At 36.9% G+C, this 24,040-nt stretch overlaps 1 protein-coding gene across 4 annotated transcripts in view; it reads left to right on the top strand.

Moving 5' to 3' along the window:
- LOC149933390 (protein turtle-like) overlaps window positions 1–24,040 on the top strand; it is a 545,370-nt gene that overhangs the window by 492,315 nt on the left and 29,015 nt on the right. For all 4 annotated transcript variants that reach the window (XM_090155761.1, XM_090155760.1, XM_090155759.1 and 1 more), the window contains exon 4: window positions 7,711–7,917. In XM_090155761.1, the coding sequence (XP_090011887.1) occupies window positions 7,711–7,917 (207 nt within the window). The remainder of the gene's footprint in view (window positions 1–7,710; window positions 7,918–24,040) is intronic.

Genomic DNA, 24,040 nt, shown 5'->3' with positions numbered 1-24,040 from the left:
CCTTTGGATTTTCCGTATAGATTCTATAGCTAGAGATTCTCTTCGATATAAGAACTCAGAACTTTTTTCGTTCTAATATCGGTCTCTTCTACATTTTAATTCAGCTCAAAATCGATCTTTCGCGCATCGCGTTTTCTAGAACTTTTTCCTCCAAAAAAAATATATTCCCTGGACATCTAACACGATTCGAACCGAGTTCCTGTTATGTAAATTTTAAGAAAACGGTGTTTTTGCTTATTTGCATAAAGATATCTTTGGCGACGCGGGCTGCGGCCGATAGGGGGAGTTACGTTTAGTGCAAGCTTGGTTGGAAGGTGCTCTTACAAAACTGGAAAGCAATCATTTATTAATCATTTGTGACAGATATACCTGCGCGCGCTCGCGGTGAAATGTACTTTCTGGCGCAAAAGTTGCTGACATTGCCAGTTGGTGTAAGTAACGCTGATATCTGGCTGTTGGCCATTTTGACCTAAATCAAAGCCAGCTTTCGAGACATTTTACGTTAGTTTAAATTTATCTTTGGTCAATCCCAGTTGACCAACTCGAAGATGTGTAAACTTGTTAAAGTTAACGGTAATAGTTAGTGTAGAGAGCTGTTGGCTCGCGAGGCATGCAGGGCTTGCCACCACCCTCCTACGCATTGTAACCCGGGCACCTGAATTAAAGGCTTTAAAAGTCGCTTTATGACTTAGGCCTAAGGTGGTGCCTTGGGTATTAGCCTAGCTGGTTATTATTCTTATTATTATTTTTTTAGCTTACCTAACATGCAGGTAAGCGTTTATTTGTATCGTAAAAGGACAAACATTTTACTGAAAATTAATGTAACCTAAACTTTCAATGACACGAAAGCTATAAAGTAGAATAAACAGTTTAAAAGAAACCTGAATTAAAAACAGCTCTTGAGTTTTAATATTCCATCTTTTTCGGTGACTACACCACTGGCCATAAATTCGTTAAACAGAGATATTTTAAATTTTTTAGGCATTCCTTTTCCATTTGGATAAAATTCATTATTCGGGTTTTAAAATGTGACACCATTATATTCATACTATCTTCCGTACAGCCGTTCATTTTCTTGTTATACTCGAAGTATATAACTAGTTTACTTATGGCAATAATTGCTTTGCTAATAATAAAGAAATTTTGATTTTTAACATTAAATACCCAATAAGTTAAATGAAAATCACTATTATATTCGCGTATAAAATTTTCTATTCCTTTTAAAAACAGGATTTTGTAATTATACAAACTGATAAGTAACGTATTCAATATAATTTAATTTATTTAAATCGTTAAGTAATTAATTATTTACGAAACGGAGTAGATAGATGATATCCATCTACACTTCCTTGAGAAAAATATACTCCATTTTCCAAGGTAATATCTGATTTAAACCAAAAATAATTTGGATAATTTTACAAGTCTGTCGATATTCTCCAAAATAGTGTTGGATTTAAATTTAAAATAATAAGATTGGATATGACAAGGCAGTTTAACCAAACTTTAGCCAAATGAGTTAATAATTAAAACAGCTATCGCTTTACCAAAATTTTGATTTCTAAGGGATAAAGAGTTCTTCAAGCTTGCAATATATATATATATATATTAATTAAATTAAGTTTTCATTCTATGATTAGTCTAATATATTGTTTGCAAATTTAAATTAAGCAACATTTTCGCCTTATTTTTTCGAACCTGAAAGTAAAACTAAACCTCTAGACTAATTTAAACTGATTAACAATGTAACACTATTAATGTTTTGTAGTATGTTTACTGTCATTAGACATTTTATATCGATAAATAGGTAAAAACATTAGAAACCCTTAAAAAGTAATTAATGTTTCAATTTTTTATTTTTCCGATTTTGCGGAAAATTTTCTGGAAATTTTTCCGAATTTTATTTTTCCGGAAAATTAATAACACTATTTTAAAATAATCTTAGAAAGAAATAACTCGCTTCGTCAAGGCAAAATGTTTTCTTCAGAAACGTATTTTAAAAATGCAGCTGAAAAAGACGCGTTTGAGCCAGTAACAATAGTACTGTAAAAAGACGTATACTCCGACACTTTAACTAAGAAAACGGTACTCTTAGAGAATTTATTAAATTCCTTCCCAGGTTATGTGACCTTTGTTGGCGGGTTGTTCGATAAGGAGAGACTGGCGAGCCTAAGCCCTTCGTTTCCTGGAAATCTGGGAGTCACAGTGGCTGAGAAATCTATGGGCCATTTGCGCCAGAAATAAGCTATTTTCTCGCGTTCTCTCGAGCGGAGTTAGGCGGGGGAGGGGGAGGATAATCGCGATGAGAAAAACTCTTCGTGGAAAAGGGAGGGCGAGAGTAGATCGGCTTTCGGGATAAGACGGCCGCGGCTAATGACGAGCCCTGTATTCCCCGGAATGCCACGGTGAGAGAGCTATCGAAGGGCGTGCTTTGTCGAATACTGATGGCCCGCAGATGGTCCACGGATGAATCTTGCATGATTTTCCTTCGTCTCATGATCGTGCTCTCTCCTCCAGCCAAAGAAGAAGAAAAAAGAAAGTCGGCGCGTCTAGAAACAGAGCCACCTTAGAGGCCTTACCTTCTACTCCTTTTTTTACGCCCTCTCTTCTATACCCCGCGCCGAGAGTTGCGCGGATATGACTCTAGATGGCACCACTTCTATCTCGGATTTCGGAGCTGCGAGAGACTCGTTTCCGTTTTTAGTCTCTCTTTTTTCTTACGCCCTCGCTTTATCTTTTTCCTGGCGCCGTTTCTCCTCGGCTTCTCATGAGGCTGCTTTCTCTCTCTCTCTCTCTCTCTCTCTCTCTCTCTCTCTCTCTCTCTCTCTCTCTCTCTCTCTCTCTCTCTTTCTCTCTCTCTCTCTTTCTCTCTCTCTCTCTCTCTCTCTCTTTCTCTCTCTCTCTCTCTCTCTCTCTCTCTCGCTCTCTCTCTCTCTCTCTCGGACTGCGGGAGTGAACTTTTTGGCAACAGTTGCATTTGCAATCCGATCACGAACTTTCTTATATCTACCGCAGGTGTTTTCTTTGGGCCTCGCAATCCTTATTTTCTTCTCCAGCTTCGTTCTTCTCAAAATGCGATCCAGCTTCTGTTTGCTATTCTTATACACCTTTCTCCGTTTCACTGTAAACCTTTATACGGCTCGGTCTAGAAGCTGAACCCAGTTCTCTCGCCCGTTTTTTTTTTGGGTGAAATTAATCTGTGGTAATTACGACGGAAACCACGCTCCAGATCAAATTAAAAAAAGGGTATATGGTGTTTCCCTTCCATACGGAGACCTCTCGAAACGCATTCCCAATCGAAATAGAACGATTTGCGCGTCAATAAAAAAAGTTTATTTATTTTAGTCAGAATTATCCATTGACTGCCTTAAGTTTATCGCTTCAAATTTCTATATTTTCAAAATGATTTTCAGAAGAAAATATTATACAAAGCCAATAACACCATATAGTGACATTCTAAGGCTATTATATCAATAAAAATATCATATTCAGTTTTAAAAATATCATAAGAAATAACCTAAATATCCTGAGAAATTAGGAAAATCACATTAATTTTGGAATAAATCTTCGAAAAACCCTAAGAAATCAATGAAAATCACATTAATTTTGGAATAAATCTTCGAAAAACCCTAAGAAATCAATGAAAATCACATAATTATAGTAAGAAATCAGCCAAAAATCTTTCAAATTCAATGAAAACGACATAAATATTATAAGAAATCTCCCTAAAATCCTGCGAAATCAATGCCAATCACATCAATATTGTAATAATTCATAGAAAAATCACGGAGAAATCAAGGTAAATCACATAAACGTTGTAAGAAATAACCAAAATATCCGGATAAATCAATGAAAATCACATAAATATTGTAAGAAATCACAGAAAAACACCGAGAAATCAATGGAAATCAAATAAATATTGTAAGAAATAACCGAAGTATCCGGATAAATCAACCAAAATCACATAAATGTTGTAAGAAATCACCAAGAAATCCTGCGAAATCAATGAAACTCACATAAATATTGTAAGAAATCACAGAAAAATCACCGAAAAATCAATGGATATCATATAAATATTGTGAGAAATCCTAAAACGGTTGTCAAAAATTTTTAATCAGGTGTACAACATTGTCTAACCCCTCGAAAATCATGGTAATATTTAATTATCTCCAGGTATTGTACATTTTACACTTCAGTAAATATTCGAGCAAAATATCTACATTTAACAAACTCTTCGTAAAGACGTTAAGAATTATCAAATTGTAAATATATCGTCTTAAAAAAAAATTTCTCGTCCGAGCTTCGATTCTCGTGATCCCGAACTTTGTCTTTGCCTTCTCTTTCCCCGTTCATTTTTTAGCCCGATAATATTCTTTGTCAAAGAATCTTTGAACCTTTTCCCTGGGGCTCGTTATCCCTTATATGGCGCTGCCGGGGTGGGTGGACAATCGTAACGTCAGCCTTCCCCCCTCATCCGCACAGGAGGCAGAAACCATCAGATTCAGAAATGTCAAACAGAAGTTCGCCGTCTCGCCGCCATTCGTCAGTGTCTTTCCAAATGCTCTCAGCTAAATGAGAAAGCGCGTTTTTTACGTATGCTGTATATATAAATACATTCGCGGGCGTTTTTTCTTCGCTCTAGCCCTCTTAATCATTCGAAGCGTATACGGTATTAGCTAAGACTCGCTCATGAAAGAGAAAGGACATTCTTTCTCTATCGTTTCATCCGTGGCCGTCGGGCAAAATGATGTTCTTCCCAGAGACCCTCAAACGATACATCGTCCTTTTCCTGTTTATAAGGACTGCCTTCCAATTATTCATCAAGACCTAATGAGCTCTTAATGCGACTGTTTCAACTAGTTTTACAAAAATCCCAAATTGATTTATTTTCGACCTGGCTCCGGGGCTATATTATCGATCGTTTTATCACTCGAAAGAAAATATATTTCTCAAAATTGTTTCTTAAAATCAAGAAGCTATATGTAGTATATTTTTTTGCCAGTTTTAACAATTATAAGAAAATGTTATTTGTTTTCAATTAGGGTAATATAATAGAGGGGTTAAGCCATTTCTGTAAAAAGTGTAGGGGGAACTTTTTGGATTGCAAACGTAACTTCATTCTGTACAATCAGAATTAAATGAACCAAAGTTATCGAAATAGCGCTCAGAATCGGAGGGCGTTTTCCTTATGAAAATGATGAGAAAATCGAGTCAAATAAAAGCTAATTTCCATCCCCGTCTTTTGACGCTATAAATTGCACTTAAGAATTGTGGGCATAGCTATTTGTATGCTTAAAAATGGTTTCATATAAACAAAAACGTTCTTTTTTTGACCTAGGAGCGCGCAAAATTTCAAATTCATGGTCAAAATATAACTTCATAAGGAAAACGTCTCCAAAATGGAGAGTAAAGCAGTCTGAAAACTCGATTCATTTACTTTTGGTACAATCTATTATTAAAAGCCTTTCACCAAAAAAATCGTGTTAGACACTCACTCACCCCCTCTTGTATCAAAGAGTAACAATTGAAAAAACCACCCTAAATTACGTAAAACATTCCTCTATCGAAATAGCAACATTACCGTAAAATTGCATTTAATGTCACTTCCTTGATTAACGACGCACCCCTCGAAAGATTTAATCCGATTTAATCTTGATTATTTTGATTAAATTCAATTTAATCACGATTATGTTGATTACATCACGTTTAATCATGATTATAATGCTTAAATTTGATTTAATTATGATTAATTAATTAAATCTGATTAAAATGATTAAATCGTGATTAGTATGATTAAATCGCGATTAGAAATTAGAACGAGAATCCAAAATAATTGCGATAGAACCATCAATATTAATAATTAATATTAAATAATAGTACTTTAGTTGTGATTTTAATTATAAAATCTCGATTCAACCGATTATATTGATTAAATCGTAATTAAAATTATTAAATCTAATTAAAATGATTAAATCTGATTAAATCCTTATTAAAAAGTTAATGTCATGATTAGAATGATTAAATCTCGTTTAAATCGTGATTAGAGTGATTAAATCTGATTAAATCCTGATTAAAAAGATAAGATCATGATTAGAATGATTAAATCTCGTTTAAATCGTGATTAGAGTGATTAAATCGTGATTAGATTTTTTAATCTTGATTACCCTGATTAAATCATTTTATTATGATAAAGACGCACCTAAAATGGAAGTGACCTGCCCCTCGATATTTTTAACACTTCAATGTTTCTCCTTGAACATTGGTGCATTGCGTGTAGAACACTTCTACAGGCGCATTGTCTAATTTTAATCTACTAATTTTCGACGTTGCTCTAGGCCTTTTAAGATTATGTTTATTCATTTATAAAACCAATACATGATTTATGGTTGATTTTAATAAGAACCTTTTTAAGTTACTGAGAACGTACGAGTCTACCTTTCCAGGCCTGTTCTACTAGCTAAGTAAACCCTCCATTTCCTTTTGTATAGCCGATTGTTATGTCTATGATAAGGTTGTTTTCGATAAAACATCTATAATTAGTTAGAGAAACTCCTAATTTAGATCAAACAACTTTAATAGAATACAATATAGTAAAATAGTTGGTTGATTTTCAATTTTTGTGAGGAAAATAAAACTATTTGATGGATTGACTCTACTGTCAAGTAGAATTGTAAGTTTCTGAATGGTAACCTTAATTAGGTTTTTCCCAACTCATATCTAGGTTTATTAATTATTCAAACTGGTCATTAACGGTTATGTGATAGATTAACTATCATAGCATTAGTAAATCTGGAGAAACGTTACAATTTTACTAGAAATAAAACCAATAAAAATTTGCGTAGGTTTAAAAGTAATAATATAAACTATTTGTTGGCTGTGAGAAGAGACTAAGGTCTTTTATAGATAAGTTTATTTCATTAAGAGAAAGTAACCAACGGGGATATTCCGATTTTTAAGTCGCTGAAAATTTCGCTTCAAAACCGAAAACCGCCGAGAGGGGTACGGTATTTAAAAATTCCAAAAAATATCTTATAATTGATGAATTTTTAGCGAAGGTCGGTTCTCGGTTGCGCGTCAGGCAAATTAACCTCTTCACGGTTCATTAAAACTGAGTGGCGAGAAAGAGAGAGAGATAATAGAGAGCTGGCTCTTTTCTTCCTCAAGTTCGATATAAATCTGTCGAAGCCGGCGTTTTCTCCATCATTAATTACACCGCAGAGAAATTATGTCTCGGCGATTGGCTTCTGGAAAGTTTGAACTAAAAAGGTGGAACACTCTTTCCTCCGCGGCACCAGTTCCTCACTCGGACAAAAGGGCGCCTCAAAGCGGTCTCCTTAACCAGTCTTAAATGGACTAAAGGCTGAGCGCTCTTTTGTTTCCAAGAGCGCAACACTTACGATATAGTTCTCGGTCTATCCGCGGATGCGTAAGAAAAAGGAAGTCCAAAGTTTCTCTCTCTCTCTCTCAGCTCTTAAAGCTAACTAAAATTCGCTTAATCGTCCAGAAGGAAAGCTCCCTCTCGTGAGTAATGGTAGAACGAGAAAGGCCAGCCTTCCTTTCCTCGCCGCAGTCTCTTCCTAAATTGGTCTGGATGATTTATAATTAGCCCACCCTATTCGAGGATGATTTTTAACGACAATAATAAGTTAAAAGCCTACTTTCTCGCCCGTCTCTCAACCGCCGCTTTAATTATACATTTATTTTTCTTTTAAGGTAAGCCAAGGCCCTCGGTGCAATGGTGGCGGGAGTTCTCTATGCTGGATGACACGTTCACCTTCATCCAGGGACAGGACACGGTCCGCAATGAGCTGGAGATCGAGCAATTATTGCGTCACGACCTGATGGCCGTTTTCACCTGCCAGGCGTCCAATAATAACATCACGGTGCCCGCCTCCAGCGCCATTACGCTCAACATGAACAGTAAGTTGCCATTTTATTCTTTGCTTTATAGCTCTAAGTCTATATATATCTTAACGGCAATAAGTACGACACATTACCCTTTGTTAAATTAGAAGCAGAATTATCAATATGATAAGCCGTAAATTTAGTAGTAGGCTAATGTTGATAATCTCCACACAAATAGGATTTAGATCTCGAATGCGAAAAATAATTACTTCTCGAATCAAAATGAGTTTTTTTTTAATTAATAAGCTACTACTATTTTCAGAAATTAAGCTTTACTTTTCTTTTGAAAGCTTTTAAGTTAACGCTAAACCTTGACCTCAAATAGTAAACAAGCGAACGGAGGATATTAAATTTCTGGAATTTTATTTCGCTTTGCTGCAAAGACATGAAATAGTAAAACAATCATCGAAAACTTGTCACCCTGTTGTCTATTATATTACTTACGGTATGTCCTACGTACGCTACAAAGGCAAAGCTGCTCAATCTTTGATTTTATTCCAAAATATTTCTTTTGAAAAAAAAAACATCTGACATGATATAATGTTTACGCGGGCGTATTTTAAATAAAACGGGCCAGACCAGTGTCTGGGGTGATTCTAAATAATTTGGAGACAAATCGCGAACGACAGCCGGTTTAAGCAATTTTCCTTCATAGTTGACGTGACGAGTTTGTCGTAGGTACGGCTTGGACAACTTCGAATCGGACCACCTTCCTTTTTCTTGGTTTTTGCGTCCGCATTATCTAATTTAAATCCTTGGAAATTCAATTGAAAGGCGGCCAGCGTGGCAGTCTACAACAGTTTTAGAGAGAGCGACTCTCTCAGTTCGTGGCCTTTTTGGTGAAGCTTTCATCTCTCCTTTTTCCTTCCGCTTTTTTCTCTTAAACTTTGGCAAGTTCTTATCTCCGAAAAGATCGAAGACTCCGATGGAAAGCGCGAGTTCTTTTTTGCTCGTGGCCCAATACTCGCTGGGTTCGCGAGAGGGGGCTCAATCCGCTTCGCTTCTCGAGACAACCTCTTAACGGCTTTAAGGTCTGACCCTCCCAACCTTCTAGCAAAAAAATATGGGAAATATTGGTCAAAAAATTGTACGGAAAGTAAATTTTCTACCAAGTTACATTCACACTGTCTAACTACACGAGTCGGCTAAACTAAACTCGAAATAAATTTATCTTCAAACTACTTCAATTTTAAATAAGAGCAACAATGATCTCGCAACTTAAAGGAAATATAACCGGCAAAGCAATCTTTACGGAAGACCCCTTCAATTTTTCAGATTTCCCTGTACAGTGGCGCCAAAATTTTTTAAAGCCAAAGGCAAGAGTGGCCAGAGCTGTAAACGTTGGTGTTTCCCACCAAATACCTGAGGTTATATTCCCTTTAGGCTTCAAGCTTCCCAAGGAAAATTAACACGTAAACTTATATAGAATCGTTGTTCGGGTGTTAGTCTTCAGGTGTTAGCATGGTTATCATATTTTTTTAAAGGTAAAAGCGTCTGTTATTATAAATCACGAAAATATTATTTTCAAATAATCAATTTATCATATTAGTATTTGTCAATAAATTGATCTTATCCTTACTTCAGCAAAGCGATCATTTTATCTAGCAGAAGGCTGAAAAATCCCCTCTTTGGGTAGTAACATAAGTTTATAATTATGTTCCATACACTGTTAAAAATAAAGGTTTATAAAACGACCAAAATTTGACTTTTAATTTATTTCAAACCATTTGGTTACTGAAAACGGTCTAATCAATTATTTTAGACCCATTTTACTCTTTCATGTTTAATACAATACCTTTTGGGGTATTGAAAAGGAACGAGCCCTAAGAATAAACCTTTTCCAGTCCTGGTGGTAAAGGTATAAAAATGTTATGTTCTAACATTTAGTCCTTTTGAATACCCATTTAATTCCCTTAAACGAAGAAAAAAATGATATGGACCAATTTCGAGACTAGTATTTGAATACTGCGTTATTTCTTTTTTAATATTTTCTTTAAAATAACATAATGCGAAGAAATTCCAATCACCAGGAATATTTAACTAAGGTTAAGTCTTTAAAAATTTTATAACAGATTTAAACTATTAGTACCCAAATATCGGCACTAAAGAATTTTTGCTAGGTGTATATCAAAAACTGAAAGTATTAAATGATACTTTACGTGATCAAAGACTATTTCCCTCTAGCGAAAACCAGCTTAATCTGGCCATGTTAATGGTTAATATTTTGAGTCGTATTGAATAATAATAAAAAAGTATTAAATAAGGGCCTATAAAGGACTGAAAATAAAGTCAAAAAGGATTAACTTCTTACTGCTTATGAAGTGAAACGGATAAACGAGTGTAAAATAAGTACTTAAACACTCCACAAAAGTACTGAATTTGGGGAGCAGAAGGTTTAAATATGTTCTATGACAAAACCCTGAATGGTCTTAAATATTGGAAAATGTTTTAAGCACTTTAGAGGTCTAAAATAAGACCTTTATTTTTAACAGTGTATATATACAGTTACTCAGAAGATAAGGAACTGACACACTTATCAGAACACAATAATAAACTTATGGCAGTAGTCACTGGTAACAGTGATTTCGAGTACACTTTTTTACCGTCGAAACGTCGTAAAACCTTGAAGTAACACCGGTCAACAATGCGGTGGAGCTCGAGTGGTCGACTCGAGTAGTTGGTCGGTGCGAACGGAACTCTCTCTTCCGCAAGAATGCAAGCGTCTCCTCCGCCTCCTATTTTTCGTCCCTCCCTTCTCCAATTCCGATTCGATATTGACGTCATAAGCCCACCTTATCGGTGAGCTTTAGTCTAGGCTCCTATTTTTTCGTCTATTCTTCGCTGAGTTGACGTGCCGAAAGGTATCGAGATTGGGCAAAATTCCCAAGTGCCGATTTCTATTGGCAGTAAATATGAAATATTTTTTTTTATTCGGCGCGTTGCCCCCCCCCCCCTTAGATTGCTACCACCCCTCCCCTGGATAAAACCAAGCTCAATTCGCTTGATCCCTCACAACCCTGTTATCCCCCTTTTCTCTTGATTTCTAAACGCTTAGAAGATTTAGGAATTAGATCCCTTTATTAAATAGAAAAATACCGCTTTTCGTGGCCAAGATGGATTTCATATGGTTTTTAACAAGAGCGTATGACTCTAATTTAAGAGTTTATTTTATTATTGTACAGCTTTAAGTAAAATATACACTCTTAAAAAAAGGTTTATTTTCAAACGTTTAAGGGTTTTTTATCGACTAATATTTAACACCTTAACCGGTTTATAAAGGTTGTTAAATAGCATTTTCCCTTTTAAGGAGTTTATTTACACTGTTTGGGGTGTTTTTGTCCTTTGTTTTGGTTCCTTTATTACACCTTTTGTGGTATAAAACTACTCCCTTCAGGGTACAAGACTACTCCTTTTAGGGCACTAAAATACTCCCTTCAAAGTGTTACAATACTCGCTTAAGGGTACTACAATACTACCTTTCAAGTGTTAAACTACTCCCTTTTAGTTACTAAACTACTGCCTTAAGGGTTCTACAATACTCCCTTTACATTGTTAAACTACTCCCTTTACAGTACTAAACTACTGCCTTAAGGGAGCAGCTCCCTTCAGGGTATTACACAACTCCCTTAAGGGTTCTACAATACTCCCTTTCAAGTGTTAAACTTCTCCCTTTACGGTACTAAATTACTGCCTTAGGGGAGATATACCTACAGGGTGTGGAATCACTCTATTTACGGTGTAATACAAAACCGCTTATACACCTTTTCAAGTTTTAAATTTGGGACAAGATAAAACCATTAAGGGTGTATACATGTATTTTAACCCTAAAGAGTGTTATATTTATATTTTAGACTCTTAAAATACCATTCAAAAACCATTTTTTAAGTACCGAAACTCTCACGAGCACCATCCAGTCGTAAGAAAGTTTGATTGCAATGATTATCAGATAACAGTTATGTTTCTGTAACGAGATAATAATCACGATAAATTAGTGTTATTAATTTTCCGGGAAAATAAAATGCGGAAATGCAAACTTTTTAAGGGTTTTTAATTTTCTTAACTTTTTAGCGATATAAAATGTCTAATAACAGTAAACATACTACAAAACATTAATAGTGTTACATTGTTAATCAGTTTAAAGCTAATCTAGAGGTTTAGTTTTACTTTTAGATTCGAAAAATGGGGCGAAAATGCCGCTGTATTAATATTTGCAAACAATACTAGACTAATCATGGAATGAAAACTTTTTTTTATTTTTATTTTAAAATTACGGAAAATTTTCCAACTTACAACACTACGATAAATCAGATATCAGATTATCGGCATTTGTGCTCAGATTCTATCAGATCAGTTGATATGAGGCAAAACTCAAACCAGATATTTTAAACCTGAAACTAATCTTAATTCATAGTAAATCGAGAAATAGAACGTAATCCTTTAAAAATTTTAATTTCTGTTTATTTTTATTTTTGACAGGAGATTATATATATACTAAACGTATAAGTCAAATAACTGTTCAGCTAACTGAATCAGATTAATTATAATTATAGCAGATTAGTTAAGATCTGGTATTTGAGATAATGAATCAGATACAATTTTATATCTTAATGCTGGGTGAGGGGAATGTACAATATTAACCTTGTCTGACTAATCTGATCAGCTATCTGAAAAGTATTACGTGAATAATCTGATCAGTGGGCCATTCGAAGCACTATTTCAAAAATTATACTTTTTTCACTTAGCTTTATACGAAAAATCAGCCATCTCTTGTTTTAACTATATGAAAAGAATTATTCTCTCTGCTTATAAACCTTTTCTTTGATATTTTAAATAACATTTCTAGACATACTTGGACTTCTTCTATAGTATTTTTTTTAATTCGAAATCTTAAGCAAAAATAACGGAAACTGGAAGTACTTACTTAAAATATTATATTCTTTTTAAATATAACCTCTTTATCGATAATAAAGCACGCGTTAAAAGGAATAGGTGTCTAAACTTAAAATTGGTCGCCTCTAAAAATAAATGACCCGATCCATTTTTGTTACTTCGTAGAATGGTTATAATCGCGATTTCTTCTCGCGTTTTTTCGTCATTTATTCTATTTCCTAGAGCAAAAGCTCTACTTTGAAAGTGTTTTTATCTATATATTACCATATCCTAAAATCCCTTTTTGAAACCGGGCTAAATGCATTGACGAGAGAATCCTGGCTCTATTTTCAAAACCTTCTCTTAAATTTTTTGGTCGCCATTGCCGCAAAAATCTATCTCTCTCATTCTAGCCTATTGGTTCCCCATTCTCAGTAATAAGTCTATTAGGTTGAAGAGACGAACGGATTCCACCCTCCGCCCTTAAGTATTATTGCGCGTGATCTGAATCAGAAAATCGCCAGAAATCGGTTCTGATCAAATATTTAAATTGCCCGTTAGCCCCTTTCGGACGAAAATAGTCAGCTCGGCGCCATAAATCCAGCCTTTCAGCTTTTTTGATATTTTGTGTTTGATGCTTTATTATAATATCGACCTAAAATCACTTGCTCGCATTTTATTTAAAACTTATTGCGATATTGATTTGTAAATGAAAAAGTCCTATTAGTCATGAGGAAAGTCATATTTTTTAAATATAAACGTGTACAAATTTCCATAAGTATATTATTTTAAAAATTAAATAAAAGTTTAATATACATGTATATAAATATTTACACTAAGACTATCTATAATATTATTATTATACTAGGTTTTATGTTAATAATACAAGATTGATTATATTAGAATTGGTTTACATAATATTGAATTATTTTTCCAATTGGTTTTAAACATAATATATGATAGTTTTAAGTGGCTAGAATTTAACAAAGACTTTGGATTTTTTATAAATTTAAGGTTGTTAGGACCCAAGAATCTAAATTATTTAATTTACGGGTGGCTAAATGAATTCTTTGAATTATATTTTTTTATTTGACGGTTTTTAACGGTACACAATTTAATAGTTTATACAAAAACTGAATTTCATGATTCTTGATTCCGTTAGCTATAGACCGAAGTTTACAAATTTTTAAAACCGTTTTGTAAAAGTCCTATTCGTCATGGAAAGTAATATTTTGGTCAAATTTAAATCATAAATAAATATGTACAAAATTTAACTGTTTGTTTTAAGTACCATAAATCAATCCTAACAACGTTTTATATTTTCCGTTTGATGGCCAAATGTATTCATTTATACTATGCTGAGATTATTTTGAACCTTGCCTTATATATTAATTATAATATTATAACAAGAATGTATTTATTTATACTCAGGGAGAATGAATATGTCGAAACTATCGGCGGACACGTTGGGGCCCTAACACCGTCACGCTGAGTAGGGGGGGGGGAAAGGAGGCGGTCGTATTTTTTGCGTCCTCGCAGCAGCGTTAATCGCGTCGAAAAACGTAATTTTTAAGAACCAATGAGATGGCAGTATTATTAGATTTTATTAAAGCGGAGGAGCATACCGGGGGCCCCAACGGGTGGAATTGGAGAAACGCTTAGAATAATCTCGACATATTTATTCTCCCTGAGTATAAATAAATACATTCTTGATTATAATTATATAAAGAATGAATTTATTTATACTTGAAAATGACTAGGAAGAGGTAATCCACCGCCATCATCAGCGGCGGATTAACACTGACGGCGCCCCTAGGCACATAAAATTTTACCGCCCCAAATCCAAACTAGCTGTTGATTTCAGGTTTTGTTTTGAAAATTAAAAACCATTTAAAAATATAACTTACTAACTTGTAAGTATCTACTAGTTTGATTTCCCTTCAACGGAGAACCTTAACCTTGGATCGGACCATTATCGTATTTTTTAGCGTTTGGATAATTGTGCAACAAGATTACTGTCCGTCCAATGTGTAGATATTTCAGCGATATTTTTAATAAATTCGCCGAAGAATGATTAAATGTGACCTGTTTTACAGTTTCTTCGTTTTACTACATTAGTCTGTCTAATTTTGAACAAAACGTTTGAGAAAATGGAAAAAGCATATCAGAATATTGGCGCCCCTAGAAAAGTGGCGCCCTACGCACGTGCCTACTGTGCCTAATGATTAATACGCCCCTGGCCATCATGGTATAATTCATCCCCGTAAGTTTTAAGGAACCATTGATATTAGAAATATGATATATGATAAATAAATACATACTTCATTATATCATGAATTTATTCATATTCAACCATGAATATAGATCTCCTATGATACTGGTGCCCTTAAGGTAAAAAAGGCTGAGCTTTTAAGCCCCACCCATAGTGGCGTCATTGGATACAGCCGTCTGCAGACGACTGTATTGCCTAAAATTTCGCTTTCATAAATATTTTGAGTCCGTTTGATAAGAGCAATTATGGGTAAGATAAACGCGAAACTTTGCGCGTGAAATTAGTTTTAGTTTATCTAAAATAAATTTAGCGAGTGAAGAATTAACCAAAAAGATTATTGCTGGCTAGACCTTGATAAGGAGGAAGGAATTTTAAAACCACAAAGGCTCGAACATTTTGGCTTACGTTTATTATATGAAGTGAATGAGAAACCCAGTCTTGATTGTGATACTTATGAATCAAGTATTCTGACTGAATTGAAAATTATATTTCAAAAATTAAATCCGAATACCTAGCTGCAGCCAAAAATATAAAAATTACTAGCCGAGAAGCCCGCCTTACAGGCGGTCCCTCAGCTAGTTGTGTGTTTCCAGGCACCCCTGCCACCCTTTTCCCCATAGTCGAACCACCGCAGTAAGGCACCCTCCCCCTTTTACCCATGCGAGAATATCCGTGGCACCTTTTCCCCATAGTCGAACCACCGCAGTAAGGCCCCTCCCTTTTTTCCATGCGATAATTTTCATGTTACCCTTAACCCCATAGTCGACCTCCCCCCGTAAGGCCCCCTCCCCTTTTCCCATGCGATAATTTCCATGGTACCCTTTCCCCAAAATAGAACCACCACAGTAAGGCCCTTCCTCCCCTTTTTTTCCATGTGAGAATTACCGGGGTACCCACCTCCCCCTTTTTCCCATGTGATAATTACCGTGGTACCCTTTTCGCCATAGTAGAACCACCCCAGTAAGGACCTTACTCCCCCTTTTTTTCATGTGATAATTACCGGGGTACCCCTCGCCCTTTTGCCCATGTGATTATTACCGTGGTACCCCCTCTCCGCTTTTCCCATGTGATAATTACCGTGGTACCCTCTACCCCTTTTCTCCATGCGAGAATTTCCGTGGTACCCTTTTCCCCGCAAAAAAAATCAAACTCGCAGTAGTACCAACCCCCCCCCCCCTGTACCCCTTTAAACCCCCTGTATCCAATGGCTGATGCATAAAGGCCACGGGACTAACGTACCCCATACAATACCCCCCCCCCCTTCCGAAATTCACGGCGGAAAGAGATAAAATTTCGGGTGTATTGCGGGTTGGGACAAACACGGCCCAACTCTCAGGGGCGACAGATATTGAAAAAATAGATAGTCGAACCACCTCAGTAATGAAGCGAAAGGCAGTCTCGTTTATCCTCTGTTCCGTGGGTCCCTTTTATCTCGCCGCCCCGCCTTTGGCTTCATGACAGACTAAGCAAACATTTCAGAAAGCTCGGACGTACGACCAACGTACCAAGCGCTCCTTATAATATAGATTCAACCTGACTTCAAATGATGCTAAGCCTTGGTCCGATAAGTTACGTAAATGAAGTAATGATAGATTCTTAAAATTATCACAAGAGGTGGAAAGAATGGCTTTCAAAATATTCACTTTTGAACTAGTCATATTGGTAGAAACGGACATTTTAAAAGCACTTCTTAAACCATAATTAATGCAAAACTTAGGGAGTCTAAACACGAATCGCAAACATAGACCTAGGAGCAACAAACACAAGGAGAACGCAGCTAGCCTTTAAACACGCTAACCTTGTGTACGAATTTCATTGGACGAGCGTCACGAGCCTTTACGCTGAACGTTTTACCCGGAAGACAATTTCCGGATTTTCCCCTCCCGACGGTAGCAGGCGCTAAAGCGTCTAGCCAATGAAAAATGTACACAAGAAAATCCACGACTTTTGAAGGGTTGCGTTCTCCTTGTGTGGGGTGTTGTGTTTGTTGCTCCTAGCATAGACGCAAAATTGACTTTCTGTAACGCCAGAGCGCGAGCGGGATTTTCCGCGTCATTTCCTTTCACCTCCGATTTGCTCGTTTAAATAGTCGTGGTGACGTAAATCGGCAGAAAGTCCAGCCTTTTTTTAATAATGATGGTAAAATATTCATGGTTGAATATGAATAAATTCGCGATTATATTGATTCGTTAAATTGAAGGCTTAGCGTACAAATTATCGTAATTTTAACTAAACAATTTATTAAAACTAATTTTAATTAATTGTTTAGTTTTTAATGCAAAGGGTTAGTCCACTTATACTAAATAGGTGACGACACTAGCTCCCTCTATTGAGATGAGTGGATGGTTCGGTTTACGAGGCGGCATCGTATTCGATCCAAGCCGTAATTATTACGGGAACCGCTCGTGCGAAGTTTCGAATTTAGGCTACTTTAGAGATTATTGCCTGTAAAGTTTCGTAAATTGACGCTATATCTATCAATAAGTTTAAACAATGCTGACGCAACGGAAAATCCTATATTCAATAGACGCGTCAGATTCGCCTAATATCGAAAATTATTCATCTACAATCTAACCATTAAAATTAAATCAAAACGATCAAAATTACGTAATATTTTTTATCATTACCAATACCAAAAGTAAATAGTACATATTTTATAAATAAGGATTCATCTACCTATATTACTTCAATTTTCCTTTTCCACGTACCTTAGCAACTTCTGTGAAAATTCGGAACCCCTCCTTCAGCGTTGAGTTTGTAAACTCTCTCCCTGCAGGTTAAAGGGGTTCTCTCGAACCTTTCCATAAAAACTGTCTTAGGTTTATGGTAAAACTAAGTGTACGGAGATGTTGGCTCGCGTGACTTGAAGGGTTTGCCACCACCCTCTTAAACCAGGCCACCGGTAATTGGCTTCGCAAGCCACTAGTTGACTTAGGCCTCTGTGGCTCCTTGGGTATTAGCTTAGCTGATTAGCTAAAGTTCAAGCTTTTTTTCCAAATTAGATGATGTACAAAGAAATTCACCCAATAGTAACTTTTGAAAACTATTACACCTGAATAATATGGTTTATAAATATGTAAGTACTTTTGAGAAGTGACAAGGTGCGCATACTTCCACATTATGACCAGAATTGCACACCAATTGGAATCCGCTTCGAGTCCGCGAAGGTACGTGTTTCATATTTATAACTTAGACAGGTAAGTCTTAAGATATTAGTACATATCTCTGAAATACAATATCATCATTATTACATTCGGTCCTTCCTCGTAACCGAACCTTTTAATGTTTCTTAAAACATTAAGGGGGTGCCGTTCCTCGGGTACACTTTGATAGCGGGAGCTCAATATTTAACCAGTTAGTTTTACAGAACGACAGCTTGTCTTCGGGATTTCCCCATTCTTTCAGTATTTGTCTCGGGCTCTCGTTCGTATAGCAACCGAGAATGGCACTCAACCCGGCTAGGTGGACGGAAATCTTAGAGCTCGGCTGAGAAATTTCTCCTTGAAACAATATCTCGGGTATCGGTATAGGAACGGGGTCGGGGCTGGAGGTACGGCTTTCGTTCCTTCAATCTATATACGTAGACGTTCGCGTACGGCGAGTTTTGAGGGTAAATGGTGACGAATAACAGCTGTTCCGGAGATTAGCGATGGAACAACGCGAGAACAAGAACCCCGCCGAAAGAAGGAGAAGAGAACAGAGAGAACCCCCACCAAGAAACATTTGGCGGAAAGTGAAGCGTCGGACGATCTCGTTTTTCGGCTGCCAGGGGATCGTTAGGCGCTTCAAACATCACTCCCGCTCATCCTAATCCCTACGCTCCTCGAAATCTGCAACGCCAAAAAATAGATATGCTAAAACCGCTAGTATTCGCATTACGTTTTAAAATAAGCTACCACTGCCTCGCTCTAAAAATTATGTGATTTTTGCTTACCTTCTCTCCGTATGGGAGGTGACAGTGGGAAATGATTTTTACTACCTTCTCCCGTTAATAGAGGGCGCGATGGTCGAGACTTAGATGATAATGGCGATCAGTACGAACTCGTCCCTATCTCGGCCTCGGAAAGAACCTAGCCGCTATGTTTTCTCCTTCGTATATCCTTGAGAGTGCAAGGTCGTCATGAAGAAATGATTTTCGCTTCTATGTGTATAAGTAGTTCTCTTTTCCGTCCGTAAGATGGCGGTGGCGGAGTGCCCCGGGGTTTTTACGCGTAGAGAAATGGTGGAGTCAGGCCTCGCCTTTCATTAATTATGAAGGTTCTCTTTTCAGACACCGGACAATAGAGGGCGGCTTATACTTGCCTTTCAAAAACACTGAGTGCTCGAATTAAACTAATGATTAAGCTAGTCTATCAAAGGTTTTTCTTCCGCTAAACCTTACACACTACGTATAGCGTACGACCTCAAAAGAGCTCATCTAGCGTGCCTCTACTCTTTCACGAATGGAAGGCGTTTTTCCGCTCTTCGACCTACCGACATTTTTTCCACCAACGTATTTCGCTTATAGTCGCTCTTTTTATGTTTGATTACATTTAATACCCGAAGTAAAGGCCCCCCCGCCCCCTATCCCGTCTGTACGATATTACAGCGTGGCGGGGGGGGGGGGGGCACGAATCTCTTTGCTATGAGAGGCGCACGGATGAGTAAAAACGAAAGGAAAGAGATGGAGAAGAAAAGACGCAAATTGGTGATTTTGCTCTCGCGTTCCAAGAACGAGCGAAGGATTAACCTATATCTCTCCATCCCTGGAAATGGCGAACAGAGGAGAAAGGGAAAAGACCAAGATGAAAGAGAAATCTTATTTTTCCGCTGTAACGCGCCGTCGTGTTTTTCATCTGAGAGATATTCAATGATGGAGATTCCGGATGATGGAAGCGGGAAAATTCAGGATTAAACTAAAGCTCGCCAACGAAGTTCTAAACCCCCCCCCCCCCCATTCCCCTCCCAAATTTTCTATTTCTGTAACCCGACTGGAAATCAAATTTTGAGTTTTTAACCTATTCAAAAATTTATCGTAAGGAGATCGGTTCTCATTTGCACGATTACTATTTAAAATTGCCAATTATACGATTTTTTTCGTTAGGTTTAAAACTAAATATTATATGAAACCATAAGTAATATACTAACATGAGTAAATCTCTTATATCCTAGTCCGTGCAGATGCTCGGAATAACCAAGTGAAAATAAAACTAATATTTTAGCAGACAACAGATGAATTATTAATGTGATTTTTCTCAAACAGGGCTAGACATAAGTATTCTTCCTATTAAACGTATCAAACTATTCTAACACGGCCTTCGACTCCTTGGAAATTCGCCAAGAAAACGAATCTAGGTGGCGCAGCGGTGCCTAGCTCTTCGAGTTAGTGCGTTACGCCTATGACCTAGTGTTTGCTGGAGTTAAATTACATTATTAAACGATGCAAAAATACACTGAAACGCGAATAACGTTAGGTTTTGAGTTTTGTAATCTTGTGCGGCGTATTTTAGGTACATTTTAGCCCGAAAGATCAAAGAAAATTGAGAAAGTGAAAGACGAGTACGATGGTAAATTACCATGGTAATTTACCACAGTAAATTAATTCTAACGTGAAATTATTTCTGAGACAAACAAATCTTCAATTCAGTAGCGTGTATTTAGTGTCAGATAAAAGTTACTGGTATTTATGTAGAGCAAGTTAGTTTGATATGCGTGAGACGTTTACTTATAGAATTGTCAGATTCGGCTGACTCTCTATGTATATATAGTAAAGAGGGATAAAAGACTGTTGTAACTTCTTTTAATCCCGTAGTAGGAAAAGGGCGTCTAATAGGAAATCTGGTGCCTTGTCGCGGATTCCGGGAGGAATTGAGAGAGAAGGCCAACACGGGCAGATCGCTTCTGCGTAAAGGGAATCGAGGATTGCAGCGCTCTCAGGGAAATTCTTTTGTAGCCCGAAGCAGCTGTCACGAAGACAAATTGATTTTGTCCCTTAAAATGAAGACTGTGTCACCGAATATATCGCCCAAATTCGCGCGGAGACCATAGGGTGTTAAAAAAATAGATAGTAGCGCGACTGGGGGATGCGCCGCCGTTCAGCGCCACAGCTAAAACGCGTCGGACATCGTACGTTCAGTTCCGCTTCCGATAAGGAGTTTCGAGGCGTTGTACGGCTGCCCTTTTCCAGGATTATACCGTATACGTTATTCGCTCCCATTCTTTCGACGCTGCAGCGGATTTGAACCTCCGTTTCCACACGACTCGCGCGCCCTCGGGCTCATTTTTGAAAGATCAGAACGGTTGTCCCTGGGAAGAGTGGACGTATAAATCAAACGGAAGGTCCCTATCCGCGGGTTATTTTTCCTTCAACAGTTTCTCTCCTATTGCTTTTCCAACTTTTGATTACTTAATTCGATGATTCCATTGTTCTGTCGCAATTATTAATGTTGGTAGAATATTCAATTATATCGTACCGTTTGGAACGGGTCCCGAGGAAAGAGTAAATTGTAATTTTTACTCTAGTCGGGTGTTATCTCTGTTTGTTCAATTTTTTTACGATGCCCTTTAATATTTATGAAAGACTTTTAAGGGGATTTTACATTCCCGGGGAATGCAAACTCTGGGCGCAAGCACGCGCTGGCTGCCCTCGGGGATGTAAGTCCCGGCAACCGATAAGAATATGGAAAGCGAAACAGAATGTATTTCGATGAATATTTTGGTATCTTCTTCGCGGTAATACGCAGAAGCTGTAGATTTTATAATAATTTAAACGCAAATATTTACGAGGCCTCGTTCGTGGGTGTTTTATTTCGTTTTAGTGTTGCGCCAAATATTTCGTTTTCCCTGATCAAATAACTGAATTTTCGAAAATGAGGTTAGATAGAATTTGAAATTTACTAATAGTTTGCAAAAACTGGTTTTCCTTTGATCGTTGAATTTCAAGGCCGTTAACGTTTCTAAAACTCTTTCGTTTGATAAATATGATATATAAATAAGTTAATTTCCCTACGAAATAATCTTTAACGTGATTTGAAGTAAGGAAAATTTTGAAAACTGCTTCGAGCGATTTTATGGTGGATACATTTCTGATTCTGAAACACAACGGTCATTTATCTCAAAATTATATTCAATGTTTCTTATGTTTGATAATACTGGTATTTAGTTTCAACTTCCAAGGTTATCAATTGTTGGGCTTGGCTCTCTACCTTTCTAGGTAGGGTGTCGGCTGGCGTTGCCAGAGCATCCGCTCTCATTCCCACTGCTGTGTGCGAAGTGGTGCGTTGGTCGGCCCATTGCTGCACCTTCTGCTGGGTTGGGCGGCTTGCGTCGAGGGTGAGACCATCAGTTGTAGGGTTCTGCTACCCATGCTGGTTTTGTCACCTGTCCGGGCGTGTGGACGCTGGCGTAGGGCATTTGATGAATACCTCCGGTGGTGTGGTTTCAATCTTACCGGTACACCGGGCTATAAATCTGATGCATGTTTGAATTGTAAGTCAAAATTTACTAAAAGAATAATTTAATTTTAATACAAGTTAACTGGTATGTTTTAAACATGTTCATGGTTTTATGGCAAACTATTTGTTATATTATTTGATCAATTAATCGACTCGGATTTCTTCCCCAAAAATATTCGACCAAATTATTCAACGTTTTAGAAAAAATATTTGATTCAATCCCCAAAAATAGGTACTACTAATATAAAAATGTTAAACTTGATTCCTTCGAACACTGTAGTTTTTGTTTCTATTCGTTTGGTTTCACCATGAGCCAATAAAAGCTTTTATTGGCCGATGGTTTCACTCATGCATCTGCACTACTAAGTCAGAATTCTGACTTTCTTTGGGTTGACCTAATTGGAGCGCACCGTTAACAAAAAATCCAAATATTTATTGTAAGTCTCTGAAATGTTTTATATAGACTATTTTAAGCTCCAAAATATTTTATCCCAAATAGCTCCAATTTCATTTTTTCAGTACAATCAAAGGCAGGAATTTACTAAACTTTGGCTTTGACCAGCTCTATTTGACCAAATATTAGTGATATAATTTTGGAGTCTGTAGCTGAAAAGGTGTTAATGATCTGTGGACATCTACCCAAAAGATAGTGTACAAAAATATCAGAGACGTATCATAAACGGTAAGCGTTTAACATCTCCAACTATTAATGAATTACAAAATTAACTGGCCTTATAAAAGATGTTTGGACAATTTCTAACCACCATGATGTAGGGATGAAGTAACTGCGCCCAAAACGGCATTGGAAGCTAATATAGGCGAGTTAACTCTCTCTAATATCCTCTATTTATCAAGGAAAAACTTAACGTATTACAATGTTCGCGGTTTTGTAACAATTTGAAAATAAATATTTCAATGTATGTGTTTTTGGCGCTCCGTTACTGCATATATTGTTATAAAACTGATTCGAATACAAATATTTATGTAAATTGCGGGAAAGTTAACGTCGCGGTAACATAGTCATCCGAAACATTTTCGCCCGCTCTGTAAAATCCATCACGATCCGATTCCAACTGGGACGTTCCAATGAATTTGTCATTTAGAGAATGGAAGAGGCCGTACGTTTTTTGGGTGGTCGGATGGTCGCTTGTCGGCCCAGATAGCCAGATGGGCATTTAAGTTTTCTGTCCACATGGACATGTACACTGAATTTTAAAAACAAACCATGTTCCGCTTTTCCCCGGCTCGTCTGATCCTCCCACTTCTCCTCTTACCATATTCGACTTACGGACGAATTCGGTTTGATTTCTTTTTTATATCGCGTTAAATTTTTTCCTTCCACAATCGTCTTCGTTTCTCGTCGTCGAATTTTCGTTTCCCCCCCCCTAGCGCCCATATTTTTCTATTTCGTTCCAAGAATTCACTGTGGATGAATGAGAAAAAAATAGGAAAATAAAAACGCGCGAGAGTGAAGGCTGATAGAGGAATCTTTTTTAAAAAAGATGAAAAAAAAGAACCTGAAAAAAAACAGGATACGAGGGTGGGGGGGGGCTGAAGGCTGGTA

Source organism: Leiobunum rupestre, chromosome 8, assembly GCF_980474605.1.
Source record: "Leiobunum rupestre chromosome 8, qqLeiRupe1.1.hap1, whole genome shotgun sequence".
NCBI lineage: Eukaryota > Metazoa > Arthropoda > Arachnida > Opiliones > Sclerosomatidae > Leiobunum > Leiobunum rupestre.
This window is presented reverse-complemented; position numbering and strand designations above follow the sequence as displayed.